This window comes from Natator depressus, chromosome 13 (genome assembly GCF_965152275.1).
Source record: "Natator depressus isolate rNatDep1 chromosome 13, rNatDep2.hap1, whole genome shotgun sequence".
NCBI classification, from domain to species: Eukaryota; Metazoa; Chordata; order Testudines; family Cheloniidae; genus Natator; species Natator depressus.
Window position 1 is genome coordinate 27558185 of NC_134246.1, and position 19610 is coordinate 27577794.

At 45.8% G+C, this 19610-nt stretch overlaps 1 protein-coding gene across 1 annotated transcript; it reads left to right on the forward strand.

Annotated features, from left to right (window-relative positions):
- The first annotated feature begins 2708 nt into the window (after positions 1 to 2708).
- LOC141997410 (perilipin-3-like) lies at positions 2709 to 11562 on the forward strand. Its single transcript, XM_074969770.1, has 7 exons — positions 2709 to 2762; positions 4076 to 4271; positions 6913 to 6992; positions 8197 to 8449; positions 10519 to 10706; positions 10956 to 11081; positions 11188 to 11562. The coding sequence occupies exons 1-7, from the start codon at positions 2709 to 2711 to the stop codon at positions 11560 to 11562; spliced, it is 1272 nt and encodes a 423-aa protein (XP_074825871.1).
- The last annotated feature ends 8048 nt before the right edge of the window (positions 11563 to 19610 follow it).

Sequence of the window (19610 nt, forward strand, 5' to 3'; positions counted from 1 at the left end):
GTCTCTTTTCTGAACTGCTACTGTTTCTTTCTCTTCACCTCTCAGTAAGAAAGGAAGTGGCTTTCACTGCAACTAGAGCCTTTGATTAGGAAGGAGCTGGCAAAAATGCTAAATACCTGGAGGTGGGAGATGAATACAATTAAAGGTGTGGTGAAGATTCTCCTTCATTAAGCTGCTTCCTGCCTCTTGTAATGTCTAGGTATCATAATATGAGGTCTTAATAAGGTCCACTCCAGGTGTTTAAAAAAATCCTGACACTTGTAAAATAAACTTGATGGGTTTTTATTGCTATTTGGGGTTTTTGAGCCTTCAGGGTTCAGGTCTTCCAGCTTTTCCTCCACAGCAGTCAGAGCTAGAAATGCTTCTAATACACAGATTCAGTCAATTGCATGATATGGGGCTGGAATTCTGAGGGGGGGGGGGAACAGACAGGCAACAAGTGATACTAATCAAGTGATGATAATACTGGCTTCTCTTAAAACTACCTGAGACTACCCAGACCTGGTCTAGAAAGCAGACTGGCCAAAGCACTCTGGAAAATCTTCTCTAATGGGTACTCCTAAAATCTGTGTAGGAGATTGTCCTCAAAACCTCTGTATCATGCTTCAAAATATGCTTACAAGTTAAGTAAAAGGAATCTTGTCTCCTTTACTGCTTGTCTAGGCTAACACAACCAGTTTTGACTGTTAACTATTAGCACAGTGGGGGGGAGAGGGGAACTGACTACATTAATAAGCCTGTATCTCTTTAAACTATAAAGCATAGTGAGGCTAGAGAAATAAGTAACACCCTGAAAAGCTGTAATCAAAATTTGCCTAGATATGTGAAAGTGCCCCTCTCCTGCTGTATTGGAAAAGATGAAGGCTCTCTGTATGCTGCTCATGGGTAATGTCAAACTGAGTAGACACTTAAAAGGTCAAGCACTTCAATTTATGTGAAGTCTATAATTTGAAAAGAGAAGTGAAACCCATTGGTGGAGAGGAAAGCTTAATTCCTGTGACCTGACTGAACATATGCAGAGACAGAGAAGCTTTGTGTTCCCCAAAAGAAGAACCCCACCAAAAACCCCAAATACCTACTGCTCATCTGGTATAGGCAAGGCCTTATGTTACCATGGGATCTACCAGCACATGGACTGTGTTCCAGAATTGAAACTTTAATCTGAATTTACATGTCTGGTTCTCATGTCTGAAGAAAACCCTCCATGCGAACTGGTGACCTCTCTGGACAGCCAGAAATCAGTGTAACAGGACGTGCTGCTGTCAATTAGGTGTCTATTTATCAGTAAACTTCAGAGTTCTGGTCCCCTTGTGACTCACTGAAATTAATTTCCCCTTATCCCCAGCCTGTTGCCCCTACTTCTTCACTTGCCAAAACATCCAGCTTTGTCAATAATGCCCCCTTTCTAATTTCATTTTTGGTTAATGAAGCACTGTTTTGAAAGTGAAACTTGGGGAGAGAGGAGGAAATATGCCATGTATAAATGAAACTTGAGCCCCTGTGATGACACAAGGGGACTGACTCTTATAGTAAATCTTAAAATAAGACTTTAAGAGGTTTCTTAAGCTGCCCAGACTCTGGGACCCCTGTGGAAATGAGCAGTAGGGGTGAGCTTTAGCCATGGCTGTCATGGGACAAATGGGAGGGGGGGGCAGCTGTGTGTAACTCTCTTCCCCCAGCTCACAAGGCTTTGCCTGAGAGGTAAATGTGCTCCTCCTCACAAGGTACTGCTTTGGGGGTGGGGCTTTGGGGCAGTAGGAGCTGTGTCCTGGGGAACAAGCTGTGACTTGTGGGACTGCACAGCCTGAGGCTGTGGGTGCCAGCAGGGGGTGACTGTTGGTGGAGGTGTGCTGTGCTGACTGCATCGCACCAGGCCTCAAACCCCAGCACCAGATGCCAGGAGCCTTGAGCTGCCAGTCAGCGTGTGCCAGCTAGATCCCGTAAGGGCAGAAGGGATCAGGAGCCAGAGGGGAAGGCTTAAAATGGCAGTGGAGGGGAGACAATCACCAAGGGCAGCAGACCCTGGGGCAGGGGGGACAGTGGTGCATGGGCCCTTGCACATGAGCTGGGCCCTGTAAAGCCTGGTGCTCCCCATAAGGCCGCCTTGAGCTGCAGTAGTGAGATGTGCAGACTAACTCTCCTGATCCTGCCTGCAATGTGTGAGTAGGCCTGGCTGGGCTTTGCTGTGCTTTCCCCAGAGCTGGGCCGGCTTCCCAGGTCTCAAGGGAAATCTGTGAGAATTTGGGAAGAAGGAGAACTTTGCTGAACAAAGCTGGATCTTGGCACCTCTAGAACTTTTTGGGGGGAAGAGAATTGAAGATGCAGTTGTACTTGTTATCCTCCGAGAGCATGAGGCTTGATCTGAGATGGCAGCTGTGCTCTGGTGGGAGACATTGAGTATAGACCAGGAAACCATCTGAACAAAAGCTACCTGGCCCAGTGATCCAGTGCAGATTGCAGATTCCAGCACTACTTGGCTGCCTTCCCTCTGAGTGCCCGGATCATTCTTCTGCTCTCCCAGTGGGGCTGCCCTGCAGACTGACTTCTCAGTAGTACCCTATTGGCCTCAATGCCACCCTGCAGAAAGGGAAAGTGAACATGTTGCAGTTCTTGGGTTGTACTCGCTCTGTTGGCAGTTATAACTTTCAGGAGAAATCCTGACTTAACTGCTGGTTTGTTCTTGCCTTTCAGTTCTATCTAACTAGAAGATGTCTGACGAGAGCCAAACAACTGCTCCTGCCCCAGACAGCAAGGAGCAGCAGGTAACTACTCCACAGCATGTGTAAGGTCCTGATCTGTGCTACTGCCAACCAACAGAGGCAGCTTAGTCCTTCACCAGCATCTGGGCATGCAGTCCTTGCCCCTGTTGTAGTGATGCAGGGTTTGTTCTTAGTCCTGAATCAGTGCCGAATGGTCTGTTACTAGTGGTCCTCTCCACTTAGGAGGCATAACCTAGTGTGTGCTCACTGTGGTCAGTGGAACTCCATGGGTTTGATTCTTCACTGAACTGCAGCAGCATTATGCTGGCTGAGTGAGGAATAGGCCTGCTATTTGAGCCAAAACTTGGCCAGTGCTCCTATTAATCTAAATTCCTCTTGATATGTTTGCCTCATAGACCAGAAATGACCAGTGCTATAACTTTTTTTGTTTTATGCTACATGCAAATGGCTTGTGGAGAGCCTAATAAAACTTTTTGGATCAATCTCAGCCATTGCCTGCCCTAGGTGAAATGACAAGCCTCAGGTTTCAGAGTAGCAGCCATGTTAGTCTGTATCAGCAAAAAGAAAAGGAGTACTTGTGGCACCTTAGACTAACAAATTTATTGGCGCTTAAGCTTTTGTGAGCTACAGCTCACTTCATCAGATGCTTACAGTAGGGAAAAATACACTTCCTGGCTTGCTAGCTATTGGTGAGCTAGTTCTTACTAGTCTCTAAATCTGCCACTCTATGCTTGACTTTCCCATGCTACTTGCCTATTCTCCCCCCCCCCACCCCTGCTTGGGAACGGTCTTCTGGCCATCCTCTGCTCTGAGACATGGTCTTGGAGTATGCTGGGTGTAACCTTGCAATGACATGCCTGATGAATTCAGGCCACTCCAGGTGAACATCTAGACAACTCCTATGAGCTGTCCCTGCTCTGAAGGAAGCATGTCATGCAAGCTTATGTCAGGGTGTACATAGAGCACAGTTACTAGTTTTCTGAGCTACTCTAGAACTCCCTGCTAAAGAGGGAGGTCCAGGGCTGACCTGTCAATGTGCTGAAGGGCACATGATGTGTACATTGATATGAGTTTCTAGCAGTGTGGCTTACAATACCTCTGCCTCAAAACTAGAGGGAGAAATGGGGAAGGAGAGCTTGACTGGGGAAGGAGCTTGTGGTATGTGTATAAAACTCTTCCCCCTGCCCCCCCCCCATCAGATACTACCTGGAGAGTTGCTTAACTTCTACTGGAAGAAGGCTTTCAAGGCAGGAGACCTATGGCAACAAAACCGTTACCTAGTGAGGGTAAAAAAGAGGACTGATTCTGGTAGGGACTGTCACTTCACTTACATGACTGTTCTTCTGCCTTGTTAGACCACAGCAAGTCAAGTGGCTGGTCTGCCCTTGTTCAAGTCTACTTATGACATGGTGGTGTCTACCCTGACTTCTGCCAAAGAAACCCAGCCATCAATCAAATCTGTGTGTGAGGCAGCAGAGAAAGGAGTAGCTGCCATGGCTGGTGAAGCTGTCATTAGTGCACAGCTGGCTCTAACTGACCTGCAGCCTCAGAGTGAGTAAGCCATGGGCTGGCAATGGCCTTCCCTTTTGTAAGTGTGTTTGGTGATGGGTAGCTTGTTTGTGTGGGGGAGGGAAGCACCTCATAGCTCCAGTTCTGAAGAGTTCTGGACTTCAGTGCTGTTTTGGGGAAGTTACCTTACAAGTGAGCAGTAACAACTGTTGTGCTAGCAGCTTCTGAAAGGCTTGCACAGGTCCCTGATCTGGACAGACTATATGTGAAATAGACTCTACCCACACTAAAGAGAGATGCTGTGATGGTGAACATCCCTTGCCCACCATCTTAGTTCAAAACTTGCCTGCTTGGTGTTTGTACCAGGAGGGTGTCTGTACAGAACTTCTTAGAAGCTGACTGTCAGAGTCAAAAGAGCAGAAGGCTAAAACCACAGCAGACTGAAAGAGGGCTTCTAGGTGTAGCCAGCCTGTAGAGTAAGATTCCCCTCCCCCCCCCCCTTCCATGAGAATTCATGCAACTCCAGGTGGCAACAAAGAATATTGCTCTTCTCAGCACTGGAGGCAAAGAGGTTGTATGGAGCACTGAACATCATAACTAGCTGACTAAATCTGACGTGGACAGGAAGGGGAAGCCACTGTTCAGAGCAGTAAGCAACATAGCTTTTGCAGCAGTATATAGGAAGATTGAAGGAGAAGTCAGAATAGGTCATGTAGAGAAGGTGGTTGCTGAATGGTAGGGTGGGGGAGGAGGGTGCAGTAAGGGAGGTCCCACATATGGGGTGAGGAAAACTTATGGTTTTTGGAGGTGAGGCAGGAGGTGTGGAGTGGTGAACATCCAAACTGCTGAACATCACATCTGGGCCTGTCCTTTAAAAGTGCTGAACACTGGGCAGCTCCCACTGAGAATAATCAGAGCTGGGTACAGAGCTCTTCCAAAATCTGGCCCTAGATGTATATCTTGGGCAAACCTTTCTCTGGGTCTTCACTGCACTGGTGTAGGCAGCTCTAGCTTCAGGCATCCCACGCTACACGGGCTAATTCCTCAGCTGCTCATCTAACCTTGCAGACAGGGTTCTCAGGATAGCAAATGCTCCTAGTGGCATATGAAGATCACTTGACACCTGAGCTGCCTAAGGAGGAGACCACTCCCCTTTCTCTGGAGATGGCTCCTATCAAGGTTCCTTCCCACTCTGAATTCTAGGGTACAGATGTGGGGACCTGCATGAAAGACCACCCCCAAGCTTATTTTTACCAGCTTAGGTTAAAAACTTCCAAGGTACAAACTTTGCCTTGTCCTTGAACCATATACTGCCACCACCAAGCATGTTAAACAAAGAACCGGGAAAGCCCACTTGAAGACATCTTTCCCCCAAGCCCTACACCCCCTTTCCTGAAGAAGGCTTGATAAAAAGCCTCACCAATTTGTACAGGTGAACATAGACCCAAACCCTTGGATCTTAAGAACAATGAAAAATCAATCAGGGTCTTAGAATTTTAATTAAGAAAAGATAAGTAACCTCTGTAAAATAAGGATGGTAAATACCTTACAGGGTAATCGGATTCAAAACATAGAGAATCCCTGTAGGCAAAACCTTAAGTTAAAGACACAAACATGAATATACATTCCATTCAGCACCACTTATTTGACCAGCCATTAAACAAAAGGAAATCTCTAGCATTTCTAGCTAGGTTACTTACTAACAGAAGTTCTGAGACTGCATTCCTGATCTGTTCCTAGCAAAAGCACCACAGACAGACCCTTTGTTCCTCCCTCCAGCTTTGAAAGTATCTTGTCTCCTCATTGGTCATTTTGGTCAGGTGCTGGCAAGGTTCTTAGCTTCTTAACCCTTTACAGGTGAAAGGGTTCTGCCTCTGGCCAGGAGGGATTTTATAGTACTCTATTCAGAAAGGTGGTTACCCTTCCCTTTATGTTTATGACCACTCCTAAAACACCCCTGGTTAGCCAGCTGCTCAAGGCATAAAGAACATTCCCACTCTTGGGGGGTCCCATATTCATAGCTGCTCACCACACAGCTTCCATTGACTTCAAAGGCAGTTCTTTGCAGACTATCTGAAGCATTGACCCATTAACCCACTCAGTCTAAAGACAATAGAGCAGCAGCATTAGGCTGGGTAAGAACACCCTGTATGGAGGGGGAAATTACCTGAAATAACACTGCCCTGGGAGGCTCCCTACCTTATGGCCCATTTTATGTCCAGTGTCTTTTACTTTCCATGTGTGCTGATGGAACTCCAGTTCTGTTATGTGGGACACTGGTTCCTTTCATTCCAATATGGAAGCATCATTGCATGAAAAGTCAATTGTTTTGCAGGAAATTGAGAAATATTGAAATGACCTTATTAGAGATTAAATGAAGCATGTTGATGTTTTGACTATTACAGCAAATTTTCTAATCTGTAAGTGCATCATGCTTATCAAAACATGGTTGGGTTTTAACTCCACAATCTGTTCAGCAAAACACTCTGATTTCAGTCTGAACTGGCATTTCCTGAGGGGAAAGTGTCCAGTGAAAACTTTGACCAGCTCTATTCAAACAGCCTAGTCTAATGTCAACTGGGTCAAAGCATGCTTTTCCAATGTGTGAAATGACTTTTTTAGCACAAATCAGCATGTACCCTCTATAAATCTGGAAACGACATGCTTTATATCTTCTCTCTAGTTGCAATTGCAAATATGGGTGGTTGTAAGGGCCTGGAGAAACTGGAGGAGAAGCTGCCAGTCCAAGAGCCAGCAGATAAGGTAATTACCTCTCATGGGTGGGAAGGTCTGGTCTCCGTGCTCTAGAGCTAGTTCAGAGCTGCCCCTGAGTCTTCAGGCTAGTTGTAATTCTCTGCGAATACTTTATTCTATGTAGAAAGAATTTGACTAATAGGCTCTCCCAAGAAGGCTTCCTCTTCTCACCACTGCCCTTTCAGCTGCTAGTTGGAGCTGGACAAAATTCATAATTAGCAAACTTTAGTTCTTGTCTGAATTTGCCACAATAGTGTTCCTTGATAATTTTACTTGAAATTACATGGAGATTATCTTTCTTACAGAGTTAGTTGTCCAGCAAAGACTTGTGCCCTCTCCTGTCTTATGATGAACTGAGGCTTTTCTCAGACTTTAACCTTTTCTATCAAACAGTCTGGCGTTAGTTTAGCTGGAAGATGTGTTGGATGATCATGATCTCCCATTTGATGGGGAAGGCAGGATCAATACTTGAAGGTGGCTGTTAATGCAAAACATTCAGCATTAAATAGACTTTTAAAAGAAACAACTTTCCCCTCTCAACTCTACAACTTCAGGTCCCATGACTCTTGCAGAGATTCACTAAACTTTTCAGGCCAGATGAGACTTGAACTTATTTTTTTTTAAACTTTTTTTCTGAAACTCCTCAGTCCTCTTAGGCATCCTAAAGCAGCCAAAAAGGGCACAAGCCCATCTTAGTCTCTGCTGGACACTTCTTAGCTTTAGTTCATGTGAAGTATTCAATATGCAAGCTGTCATGGTTATGCATATAGGTCAGATTGCATAATTGACACATGATAAATGTGTATGACTTAGCTTCCAGAGCCTGAAGCTGTAAAACTTAATGTGACATTCGTTCTGAACAAATATTCCATAGCTGCTGTTTCCATAAATATCCCTGCCACTAAAATACTTTGGGAATATAGCTGGGGAGCAAAGAGTTAAATTTACTAATGTACTTCTGACTGCTCATGAAAGTTCCTCCCAGTTTGATTTCAAGTCCCATTGAGTCAGTCACTTAAGTGCTTGTCAAACCCACCCACAATCTCTAGTAATATGTGCTCCCACTCATTCTGGTGCCCAGACTCCTCTCCCATCCGGCTATAAGACAAACTCTGGAGTTGTTGATACAGTCCCCGTGAGGTCAGGCCCCTGTAGTACAGCACTGGCGTAGGTGGAAACAGGAGTTTTATACAAACTTTATTTCTTCCCCTAGGGTCTCTCGGACACCAAAACTCTGCCTTCCAAAGAGGTGGATGCTGTGAGCTGCAGAATGTCCGAAGTGGTAGATGTCTCCTTGGTTACTCTTCAGGGCAGCATAGAGGCTGCAAAATCAGTGGTGACCAGTGGCATGAGTACAGTCATGGGTGCCACAGTGGGTCAAATGGCTATGAGTGAAATGGAAGCTGTGCTGGAGCAATCGGAGGATCTGGTGGATCACTACCTCCCCATCACAGATGAGGAACTAGGTCAGAACACATGCATGAGCCCTAACTACAAATAGTACACTTCTGTCTCTCCCTCCACTAAATAGCCTTTCCACAAGGAGTGGGAACACAAGGCTGGGAAGGTGTGATATTTTAAGCATTAATGCAGCAGACTTGCTGACAGCCCAGCCACTCTTACCTGCACCAGCAGTCAGGCTAAAGCAGGTTAGACTTCAAGAAACAGCTAGGTCATGAGGCTAGTGAGGGGTTTAACCTGGGCTCTGGCATAGTCACTCCCACATTGATATCTGCTGCTTTATAGGGATGGGTACCTGCCCTAATCTTCAGCAGTAGGGAAAGAGGCCCTGTATGGTGCACCTCTTTTCAAGGTCCTCTTAGAGAGGAGGCCAAACTCTCTCTGAAGTGGGCACAACTTTTAATAGCACTTCCTGGGCTAGACTTGCAAAGCCAAGGATAGGTACAAAGAACTCCATTCTGGATCTGTCACTGAGGAAAAAGGCCAAAGGGCCATATTCTCAGGGGCTCTGAGCACCCTCAAGTCTCTCCAGAAAGAAGGTTAAATAGCTTTGAGGGTGTGCACTGTCCCTAAATCTGCAGCAGGAAGCAATGCTGGAGGGATGGAGAATCTTCTAGGTAGAGGCCCTGGAGTGAACTAAAGTAACTTCAGGGAAAATATGGCTCTTGACCCTAGAAAGTCTTAGTGCTTAAAAAGAAAGGGACTGCTTCTTTACCAGTTACTGTCATGTGACCACTTTTGTTCCCACGGAAGCTGAAAGCTACAGAATATTCAAGATGTCACTGCTATTTCCTCTAGCCACATGTACAAATAGCTAAATGACTGGACACAACTATAACTACCTAGGAATCTGGTGTGCAAGTTTCCCTGTGAGGGGAAGACTTTAGCATCTTAAGTTAAAAACAGACATGAGGTGACTAACAGGAGGGTGATTCAGACCTCTGTTCTGGATGCCTAAATCTGGATTCTTCCTTCACAAATAACACACTGATGAATGCAAATGTACCCTTGAAAAAGTCCTTGGGATAAGACCCACAGCATGGCTGTGGTTGGCCTGGGTAAGCTGACTCAGACTGTGGGGCTACAAATTGCTGTGTAGCTGTTTGGGCACAGGCCAGAGCCTGCAAGTGAGGAGGGTCCCAGAATCCAGCCCAAGCCTGAATGTCTACACCACAATTAAACAGCCCATGAGCCAGAGTCAGCTGATATAGGCCAGCAACAGGTGTTTAATTGCTGTGTAGGTAGGCCCCAAAGGGTATGATGCAGACTGAGCAGACCAGATAGAGCCTGCAGTGGGGAGGTTTTGAACACCCCTTGAGTAAAGGGCTGGAGAAGGAGTCACACTTGGATTGACATGTCTGTTCTTCCTGGGTTTGCTTTTAATCTTTTGTATTCCTCTATATTGAGAATGAAAGGCTGGCTGATTTCTGTGCCATTGGTATGACTAAACAGGTAAGAGTTAGAATGCAGTCATCTTCCCTGTTTAGTAACTCCCACCTGGGTCTCCATGGGGACTAAACCTGAAGCTGATGGCCATTGACTAAATTGTTAAACCAAAACTGAACTCCCCATTACCAGGGAAATGCCTATCTGTGCTGAAAAGCTCTGCATAGACCCCACCTCATGCCAGGTATCTGGCCTGTTGACTTCAATGGGACCCCTGCATGAAGGGAGATCATGTCCATTGAGAACACCTGGCTGAAAGTGACTCCACCTGTCCTATAGCACAGGCTTTAGCTATGACTCTTCTTACTTCTGGGATGTGATGGACAAGGTCTCCAATACATGATACCATAAGTAAGTTGCAACTTACACACTCCTGAAAGATTACTTAGGAGGCAGTAACTTTGTATGAAAGATCTCATGCCAGTCCCAAACAATCCCATGGGGCAGATGCCTCCAGCCAGCTGCTGAAGGGAATAAAATCTTCTCTTGGGGGTGAGATGTCTAAACTGAAGCTCCTAGTTATTTTGTGGATCTTCAGCTCAGTGAGGACTTGAATAGAGTAGGTGGCTCATGTTGACCCCCATGCCCTTCATCCAATAAGGTCTGACCTTGTTCTCATTCCTTACAGCAAGCTTAGCTGAATCTGTGGAGGGAGCTGAAGGGTCTGCTGTCCAGCATCAGGGCTACTTTGTGCAGTTGGGCTCCTTGTCAGCTCAGCTCCGCCAACGTGCCTACCAACATTCCTTGGGCAAAGTGAGACAGGCCAAGCAGGGCATGCAGGAGACCTTCCTACAGTTTCATGAAGTCCTTGACCTGGTAGGAACACTGTTTCCCTAATCTCATTAAGTATCCTGTCCTAATGCTACTTTTGTGGGAAATGGTCATCTTGGCTTCTCTGGCCTCAAGAAGCTCAATCCAGGAGAATAGCTGTATTGTCCCAGCAGTGCTCCTGTGTCTAGCAGCCTCTTATGCGGTGTTGCCATCTTTAAGTGTCTCAGTCATATGTGCAAGTTGCTCTCGTAATAGAGATTCATCCTTTGCTCCTTGCTGATTGTCCCTTTCTAGATTAACTCTATCAGGCAGAATGTTGATCAGAAGCTTCATGATGGCCAGCAGAAGCTGCACCAGATGTGGCTCAACTGGAGCAGTGAGCAGCCAGAAGGAAGTAATGCAGCCTCTACAGAGCCAAAGGTATTGGGCTACTGGAGAGCAGTTTTGGACTTGGACATCACTGCAGAGAAAACATAGACCTAGCTCACTTCATGTCTTCTAAACCTGTTAACTTGCTTCCTTACAGCAGGTGGAGTCTCATACTCTGGCCATGTCTCAGAGCATCACTCAGCAGCTGCAGGACACCTGTCAGACCCTGAAGGCCAGCATCCAGGGCCTCCCTTCCAGCCTACAGGAGAAAGTGCAGCAGGTTCTCAAGAACATAGAAGAGCTTCACAATTCCTTCTTTGCTGCCAACTCCTTCCAGGACCTACCAAGTGCCACCCAGAGCCAGGAGAAGATAACCAAAGCCCAAGAGTACCTAGATGAGCTACTTGAGTATGTAGAGCACAACACTCCTTTCTCCTGGCTGGTAGGACCCTTCACCCCATCTGGCAGAGCCTATGTAACATCGCAGGAGGAGCCTGAGAAGGAGGAGGTGGCTCAGAAGGAGGAAGACTAGGGACCATGTTATAGCTGTAGCTAGCAAGGTCTTTGGGAAGTGCCTAATGTATAAAGGGTAGAGCTTTTGTGGGAGGAGTGGGGACTAACTTCTCTGGCCAGCACTAGTATCACACCTTGAACACAGTTGATTGATTGTTTGCAGGTGAATGCCTTGGAAAAGCTAATAAGGTAACTAAACTTATTAGCCAATGGCTCTTCTCCCAGGAATAGCTTAGACCCAAGAACAGTCTTATAGCAATCAACCTTCAAGTCTGTTTAAAAGTGGGTAGCATTTACACTGAATAGCTTCCTCTAATTCTCCTAGAGACCATGTATGGTGTAGAATCGCTAATTAAAAATAAAGCACTGTTTAAATGCTGTCTGTCTTTGGCTATTGTCTCTAAATACTACCATATGGTGGGGAGAGCACTTAATTGAAACTACACCTTGTGCCCTCTGACCTGGGCTCTCCCCACTAAACAATCTTGACTGACTACTCCTACATTCATGGCCCCAGCAGCTTCAGATAGGGGAAGGGGGAACCTCTGGGGAAAGGGGGGAACCACCAGCATTTTTAGTTTGGGGTGGGGGTTACGTACTACACAATAACCAAACTATGATTCAGGCAATAGCTAGTTCTGTCCCAATGGCAGTTTTAAAAGTCTGTACTCTACAGTTCTAAGAGTGCTGGAGGTTTCTTTAAAGGGTGCTTCTGTTAGGGTCATTCTACCTGTTAGGTCCTGAGATACTAGTTTCTTGCTTACAGAAAAGCCATTTGAGGTAATCTGCAGAGACATGTGTGCTTGTTCTGTCTGAAACAAGTCAAAACTATTTGTACAGGAAACCCACTCTTTCTCTATGCAAAGAACCATAAAGCTGAAGCTTTCCCAAGGATGGATAGAGTGGTCTCCTGCATCCTGTGTAGTGCAAGTTTTAGTGGCAATCTTGCTAGCTGACCTGCACAATTCATGGCTATAATGCTAGCTGATTCCTCAAAACAGAGGCAGAAAACTAAGTCTTTGCCTTTATGGCTCCTGGCCTTCAGACTTAAGTGAGATAGGAACACAGACAGAACAAGAGGGCCATTTTGCAACCTTAATTTAGTCTAAACTTTCTCTTCGGCAGGTCACACAACCACTGTTCCATAGCAGAGATGAGTCAGACTCCTAGATTTCCTTTTGTCTGCCCAACTCTTGCAGCTGGGGCTCCATAATTTCTTGGGAATTCCAATACAGTATAATAGTACTCCCAGGCAAGGTAAGATTCAGTGTCCAGCCTCTAAGCTTCAGCTGCTGCAGCTAGTTTTCAAAAGCCCAAAGAATCCTTGGTGTCAACTTATAGGCAATACAGCACCCCTTGCAAAGCCCTTCTTCCCCCCCCCCCCCATTCACTTTTTTTTTTTGCTTGAATATTTCAATCATGAGGAAAGTCCCTGCAGGAGTAGGACAGCTTGGAGTGTTAGACACACAGCAGTCTGTGCTGAAAGGCGTGGCTTAAGTATCACAGGCTTCTTCCCCTGCAATCCTCAGTTCAAATCCTTGTCATGTTCTATTTCACCAGGCTCGTACCTGAGCTGAACTCTCAACTCAGCTGAGTCTGACCTGGTTTCAAATCCTTTGCCCAGGCAATTGTGACTGACCCTCATACACCTGAAGGTCAATTTTCTAATCCCTCTGGGATGCTGGTAACTGACCATGTCACTGGGTGCTGGCATGCCAACACTCCATGATCTTGAATAGAGTAGCAGAGAGTTTGAGCATTGCTCAGACAGGCTGCACAGCCAAGTTGTGGGGTTTTTTCCAAACCCACCATGACCTAGATTTGTTTAAGGGAGCAGGGATGCTTTTCTTTTCCCCTTCCTTCTGATCTGGGGCCCAGCAGGGTTTAACCTCTGTTCAAACTGATCAACTAGAACGCCATCTCTTTCCAACACAGTTCAATCAGGATCTGGGGCTAGCCACAGCAGTTTTAGCCAAACTGCCTTCAGGCAAAGTTACCAGCTCAGTTTTTAATTGACCAGTTCCCTTAAAGCCCTTTGAGGCTCTTCATAAGAGGTCCGGAGTAACTGTTCCCACTGTGTTGCTCTCGAATGAGGTAAACACTGAATGTACCAACCCCCAGGTGTGCTGTCAGAACAGGTTTTTGTGTTGGCTCTGGAGCCATGGTAAGTTCTCCTGGCGGGAAGGAAAGTGTGTCAGAATTGATTTGTCTGTGAGCCAGGGAGAGACACAGCAAGCACCACAAGGGGAGGCCTCCAGCTTCCTTGCTGATAGGGAGATGGCATGATTCAAGCACCGTAGCAGCATTCAGCATGTCCCTGCCTCTAGTTCAGAGAGGAGGTAGGAACAGGATGTCAGTGTAGGTTTATTAGCAACTTGGCAGCTACAATCTCAAAGCTCTACAAAAACAACTGCACTTTTATTTTCTCAGCTAAAATTCTCCAGTTGCTTTTCTGTACGTGTTTTTACTTTAGTCAGCTCTGTGACAATCTGCTGAGTGTCACTTGTGGAAGCAGATGCTCAGATCATTGAGGTCAAGGACAAAGGTTGTCTGAGTCCTTAATTCTCTTTTAGGGAAGGCTGCCTTTCCAGCAACATAAAGCATCCTAAAGGCCTGCTCTAGCTCCCATTGAAGCCAATGGACCATATCAGGCCCAGATAATCTAGGAAAGGCTGCAACCAACCATTTACTTAAACATATTGTCCTTGGGGATTCCCATGTTATATTACAAACCACAAGGGGTGTTAGGGAATGAGATGCTGCTTCCTCACTGTATTGACCTCAGAAGGTGTTAGGAGCCCAAAGAGTTGGGTTCACTGCTATTTTAAAGGAGCACAACTCCAGCACCATCTGGGGCTGGCCTCCTTACACCAGCAGTGACTTTGGCTCCTGCTATAGTGATCAAATTTTAAATACTGATCAAAAAGGGTTTTTAAATTTTTATTCCTTAATATTTTTATGGTTTGTAAATATGACTCAGCAGATAGAGCACTGGACTGTAACTCTCACATCCTAGGTTCTTTTCCCAGCTTGATCACTGTCCTGCTGGGTGACCTTGGGAAAGTCCAGTTGCCACCTCATGCCTCAGTTTCCCCTATCCATACAATGGGGATAGTGATACTGACATTTGTAAAGCACTTTGAGATCTATGGGTGAAAAGCGGTATATGCAAGATAGGTATTATTAATAGAAAACTACCCAGCTCCTACTGGAAAGATACTGTTATGAGCCATACTAAAGCTAATCTGTAATCCAGCAACTCAAGAACATTCTGTGACTAGATGCAGAGGCCATCAGAACTTTTGTCCCCAACCTTGCTCCTGTCCAGGACAAGAGAGCTCATTTTGGATCTGATTTCAATCTGCTTGAGCACATGCCACATTTGAAGTGTGAGCAGACCAATTGACTTTAATGGGACTGCACAGATGCTGAAGGGCCTTGCCGAGTTGAGACCTGAGAATCTACCTGCACAGGCAGTGAGGGACCAGTCACAGGAAATGCTAATAAACCACAAGTTGGTACAACTGGCTACTTTGGGTCTGCAATAGCAAGAGTGGGGGTGCAGCAATTTGGAAATGCGCTTCACTGGCAGTGATACCTGAAGGATCTTGACTAAAAGAGCGAGTACTGTCCCACATCAGGATTGAGGTGCTTCCTAGTCTTGGACTATACCTACCAGCATCAGTCATGGTTCTAGTCAGCCCCATCACTTTCCTTGCTCTTCAAAAAGAAATTGTAAAGTTATACCCCCAAAAAAATGCAAAATAAAACTCACAATTACCCTAAATCTTCCCTAAGACACCATAAAATGGGCTAGTTGGCAATTTAGATGTGTCTTGCTTAACTCCTGTGATCAGCTTTGACTCCAGCACTATGAGATCCATAACTATGTGTGACAAAGCTCTGTCCTTGCCTCTGTGGGTCCCACGTTTCCTGGCGGATTTCACTAGCCTCAGAGGCTCACTGTGACCCTCTACGTAACCCTTCTCTCTCTAGAGACAAGAGTCACAGTCTACTGAGCCATTTTCATCATAAGCCAGCAAGGGAGGTGAGGAGAAGTTATCCTTCCTTGCACAGTTTCTGTTGTCTCCCAGTCTGAGTGATTAATCAGGGGGCAAAGGGCAGGGTGGAGCCCAGGACCACCCTCTACTCTGGGCTCCAGTCCAGGGACCCTAATAGTATCAGCTGGGTAGCTGACCTTTTAGAAACATGACATGTACAATTCCCTGGGCTACTTCTCCCACAGCAGCCCTCAATTCCTCAAGTTCCACTTCACCCTTACTTCAGGGCCTCCTTCCTTGTGCCTGATATAGTGTGTACTACTCAGTCTCTCCAACAGCACACCTTCCTCCCACAGCTCCTGACATGCACACCCACCTGACTAACTGGGAGGCTTTTAACTAGTTTCAGCCAGCCCCTGATTGGCTTCAGGTGTCCCAATCAACCTAACATTCTCCCTGCCTTCTGGAAAGTTCTTAATTGGCCCCAGGTGTCTTAATTGACCTGGAGCAGCTGCCATTTCACTTATCCTGGTACCAGGGATTTGTTTAGCCTGGAGCTCATATATCTATCTCCCACTACTTTTCTATAGCCATCTGGCCTTGCCCCGTCACACATGCTAAATCTTGTGCCTTCTGTGCCTAAACAGGAGCCATGTGCTATTGCATTCTACCCACCCCAGAAGCGGTGAATCTTTAAGTAGAATAATTTGCTACCAGTGACCAAAGAAGAATAAGTGGCTGAAGCTCAAAGTAAGAAAAGGGATGGACTTCCTTCCATCCCCTTGCACATCTAGTTCAAAGAAAGATTCTGAAAAGGGTGTTTATACCAGGACAGACTTTGTCAGGTGGAACACAAATCCACTGACCTCCTCCATTCAGCAATCCCTCTTTGTCATACTTATGGAGTCCTCCTTGTCATAATATCCAAAACATCCCAACTATTTTAAAACAGAAAATAATGATCTCTATCTGTCTTGGCTCCCAGGTTGTAGGGGAAATAGCGTAGTTTATAAGATCTTGGGAGGAAAGGCGGGGTTGCGTGACTATTTGTGCGTGCATCATAAACTCATTGTGGGGAAACTGATTCAAAGAAATGAAATTGGTTCTGAACTCAATGTGGTTGTTTTTATCTCTGGGGAGGGGGGATAAGTTTGGGCTCAGTCTACAATCTCCTGTGAAGACTCTGGCTCATCCATTCACAAGCCTCATCTTTTGGTTGTCTGTTTTGTGGTTCTAGTGGAATAGAAGCTGTTGCAGATGGTCATGGCTGCAAAGGCAGAGGCATCTGTCTGGTTGCTAGTTCCAGCCCTGCGAGTGCATGGGCCGAGTGCCACTTTTTATCACAGATTACAGTAACGCCCACTATGCCTAATGCATATTCAGTAGGGGTCTCGTGTCTCTTTTCTTCTGTGTAATTCCTCATCCTACTAATATCGGGGTGCCCTTCTGCCATAGGTCACCAGGCCTTTTACCTCAAGCTTATCAGTATGTACGTCAATTAGTTACTATGGCATCCATACAGTCAGACTTCTGCTGATGTTCCTAACTTAAAATATCATAAACTGGCATCTTGTGGCTCCCTATCAGCCATATAACACCACTTGTTTATACCAGCACTCTATCTTGCAACATCTTGTGATACAGGGTCACGCACTGGTTAGTTGCTTATGCCAAGTGTTTAGGCCTTGGGCCTTAGTTACTCTGGCTAAGCTATTGTCCTTACAGATTTGAAACCTGAAGGCTTTTGCATTACTGCCTTAATCCATACCTATACCGTATTTAGCATATGCCCATATATCCATAGCAACATAGCTGGGTACAATGCCAACAATTTGTTTCCCACAGGCTACTTTTGCTGTCACTTGGTAACCACTCTCAGTCCATCTAACTGGATTGGAACTCTTACTGACACAGGGTTCTGATTTAATTGCTGGAAGAAGCTGAAGGAGAGAGAAAGCTGTGAAAGAGAATGATTGCAGAGGGAATAAGCTAAACACCTAAACAATTCTATTATCTCTCATTGTACAAACAATCTGCTTCTTCAGGTTGGCTTGGGTGCAAAGTCCCTGTTTAAGGGCTTGCATGTACTGTAGCACTGGGAAATGCCTCTCGAGGGTCTACGTGATCCCCCTTGACTTTGTACGAGTCTCGGGTTACAGCACCGCAGCAATGTAAACTAACAGGGAAGAACGTCTCTCTGCTCTCTCACTTATCAGCTCAGACCGCATCAGTCATTGCAGTTGTCGCTGCTTGCAATTCGCCTCGCAGGGAATTTAGGCCGCTATGTGGAGAAAAAAATCTAAACGCAAAAAAAAAGGGAAACACCAATGACAGGGTCATCTGTCAACCAGAGGTGACAGAGACCCTAAACCAGTCAAAAATTTCCTTTTGCGTCACTTACACCTGAAGATTCTGGAGCATGAAATATATGCAGAGCATCAAGGAATCGGCTGCAATAAGAGGTTCTGAAATCAGATCTTCAGTCAGACTCCTTAGCACTTTGTTGGGTGGTTTATAAGTGTTCTGCCTGGATACAGAATAAATAATAATAATAATAATGATAGTGTCAGATACAAAATAATCTCACAGCTTTTTTCTCTGCAAGGCTTTCCAGTTTCTATAAATCACATGCTCTTCTGTGCAACCAAAGGAGACCAAAACCCTCAGCACAGATAGTTCAGCAGAAAGAGACCAGAGAGTCTCTTTTTTTCTGAATTAGTTCCACCCAATACCTTGTTTGCCTTAGCAAGTCATGCATTTGCTGAGCTGTGATGCCTTTTCAACAGCAGGGCTAATTGCTTTATAGAATACACAGGAGGCATGTACTGGAATCAAGCATGGAGAATCATAAAGGAAGCAAAGCTGCATTTTCTATTTTTCCCTCAACACAGCAAGGCAAAAAGGAGAGCCCATTTCTTTGGGACACCTCCTCCCCCACCCAAAATAGGTTTAGATTTCAGTAGGTCTAATAGTGGGAAAGTAGGCCTGGAGAAAGCAAAGGAAATGTTTCCTTTTCTTTGAGAAATGATGATTGCACCCAAATATTTTCATTTTAAGTTACATGAAAATGTCAGCACATGCCAGGCTGAGGCTAATGCAGCCTGTATGGGGGTGGCACTATTTTATTCCAGACCCCTAGACTGCCCCAATCGCCCTAGTAACACCTTACCCATTCTGAAAGTTTACAGCGATAAGGGTTTCTGTTTCAGTGGTGTTAGCTATGACAAGATAGAGCCATTAGGGGACACATAGCAGGAAGCCATAAGCCTGTGCAGGCAGGAAACGCAGTACAGTAACTCCTCACTTAAAGTCGTCCCAGTTTACATTGTTTTGTTATTAGGTTGCTGATCTATTAGAGAACATACTAGTTTAAAGTAGTGCAACGTTCCATTATAAGATTGTTTGGCTCACCCCGCTCCACCTGCCCGCCCAGCGTTCCTACCAGGGAGCGAGGTTGGGGCACGCGGGCTTGCCCCATTGCACCCGCCCAGCGCTCCTGCCAGGGAGCAGGGTCGGGGAGAGGGAGCTTGCCCTGTTCTGCCCACCTGGCATTCCAGCTGGGGAGCAGGGTTGGGGCACGGGGGCTTATCCCACTCCACCCACCCGGCATTCCAGCTGGGAAGCGAACAAGCCCCCGACCCCGCTCCCCGGTAGGAGCTCCAGACGGGTGGAGTGGGGCAAGTCCCCACGCCCTGACCCCACTGTGCCCTGCCTCAACTAAGCTTCACAATCATCATTGGTGAGTACAGTAGTACATAGTTTGTTTAAAATTATTTAAAACTTATACTGTATATGTATATAATGTCTTTTGTCTGGCAAAAAAAATTTCCCTGGAACCTAACCCCCCTATTTACATTAATTCTTACGGGCAAATTGGATTCACTTAACATCGTTTTGCTGAAAGTCACATTTTTCAGGAACATAACTACAATGTTAAGCGAGGAGTTACTGTAGGTTGGTATTCACTTCCACCCTGGTGCCCTGGCTCTCTGTGAACTGTACAAGGTATCCGAATAGGACTGAATAAAGACCCAAAAGATCACTGCAGACCCCGGCAAGAGAGAAA

Bases quoted from the DNA above. Each gene is read 5' to 3' on its own strand.
- LOC141997410 (XM_074969770.1), top strand. From the start codon at position 2,709: ATGTCTGACGAGAGCCAAACAACTGCTCCTGCCCCAGACAGCAAGGAG. The intron at 4,272-6,912 runs GTGAGTAAGCCA...TCTTCTCTCTAG, and splicing joins AACTGACCTGCAGCCTCAGA to TTGCAATTGCAAATATGGGT. The intron at 10,707-10,955 runs GTAGGAACACTG...GTCCCTTTCTAG, and splicing joins TTCATGAAGTCCTTGACCTG to ATTAACTCTATCAGGCAGAA.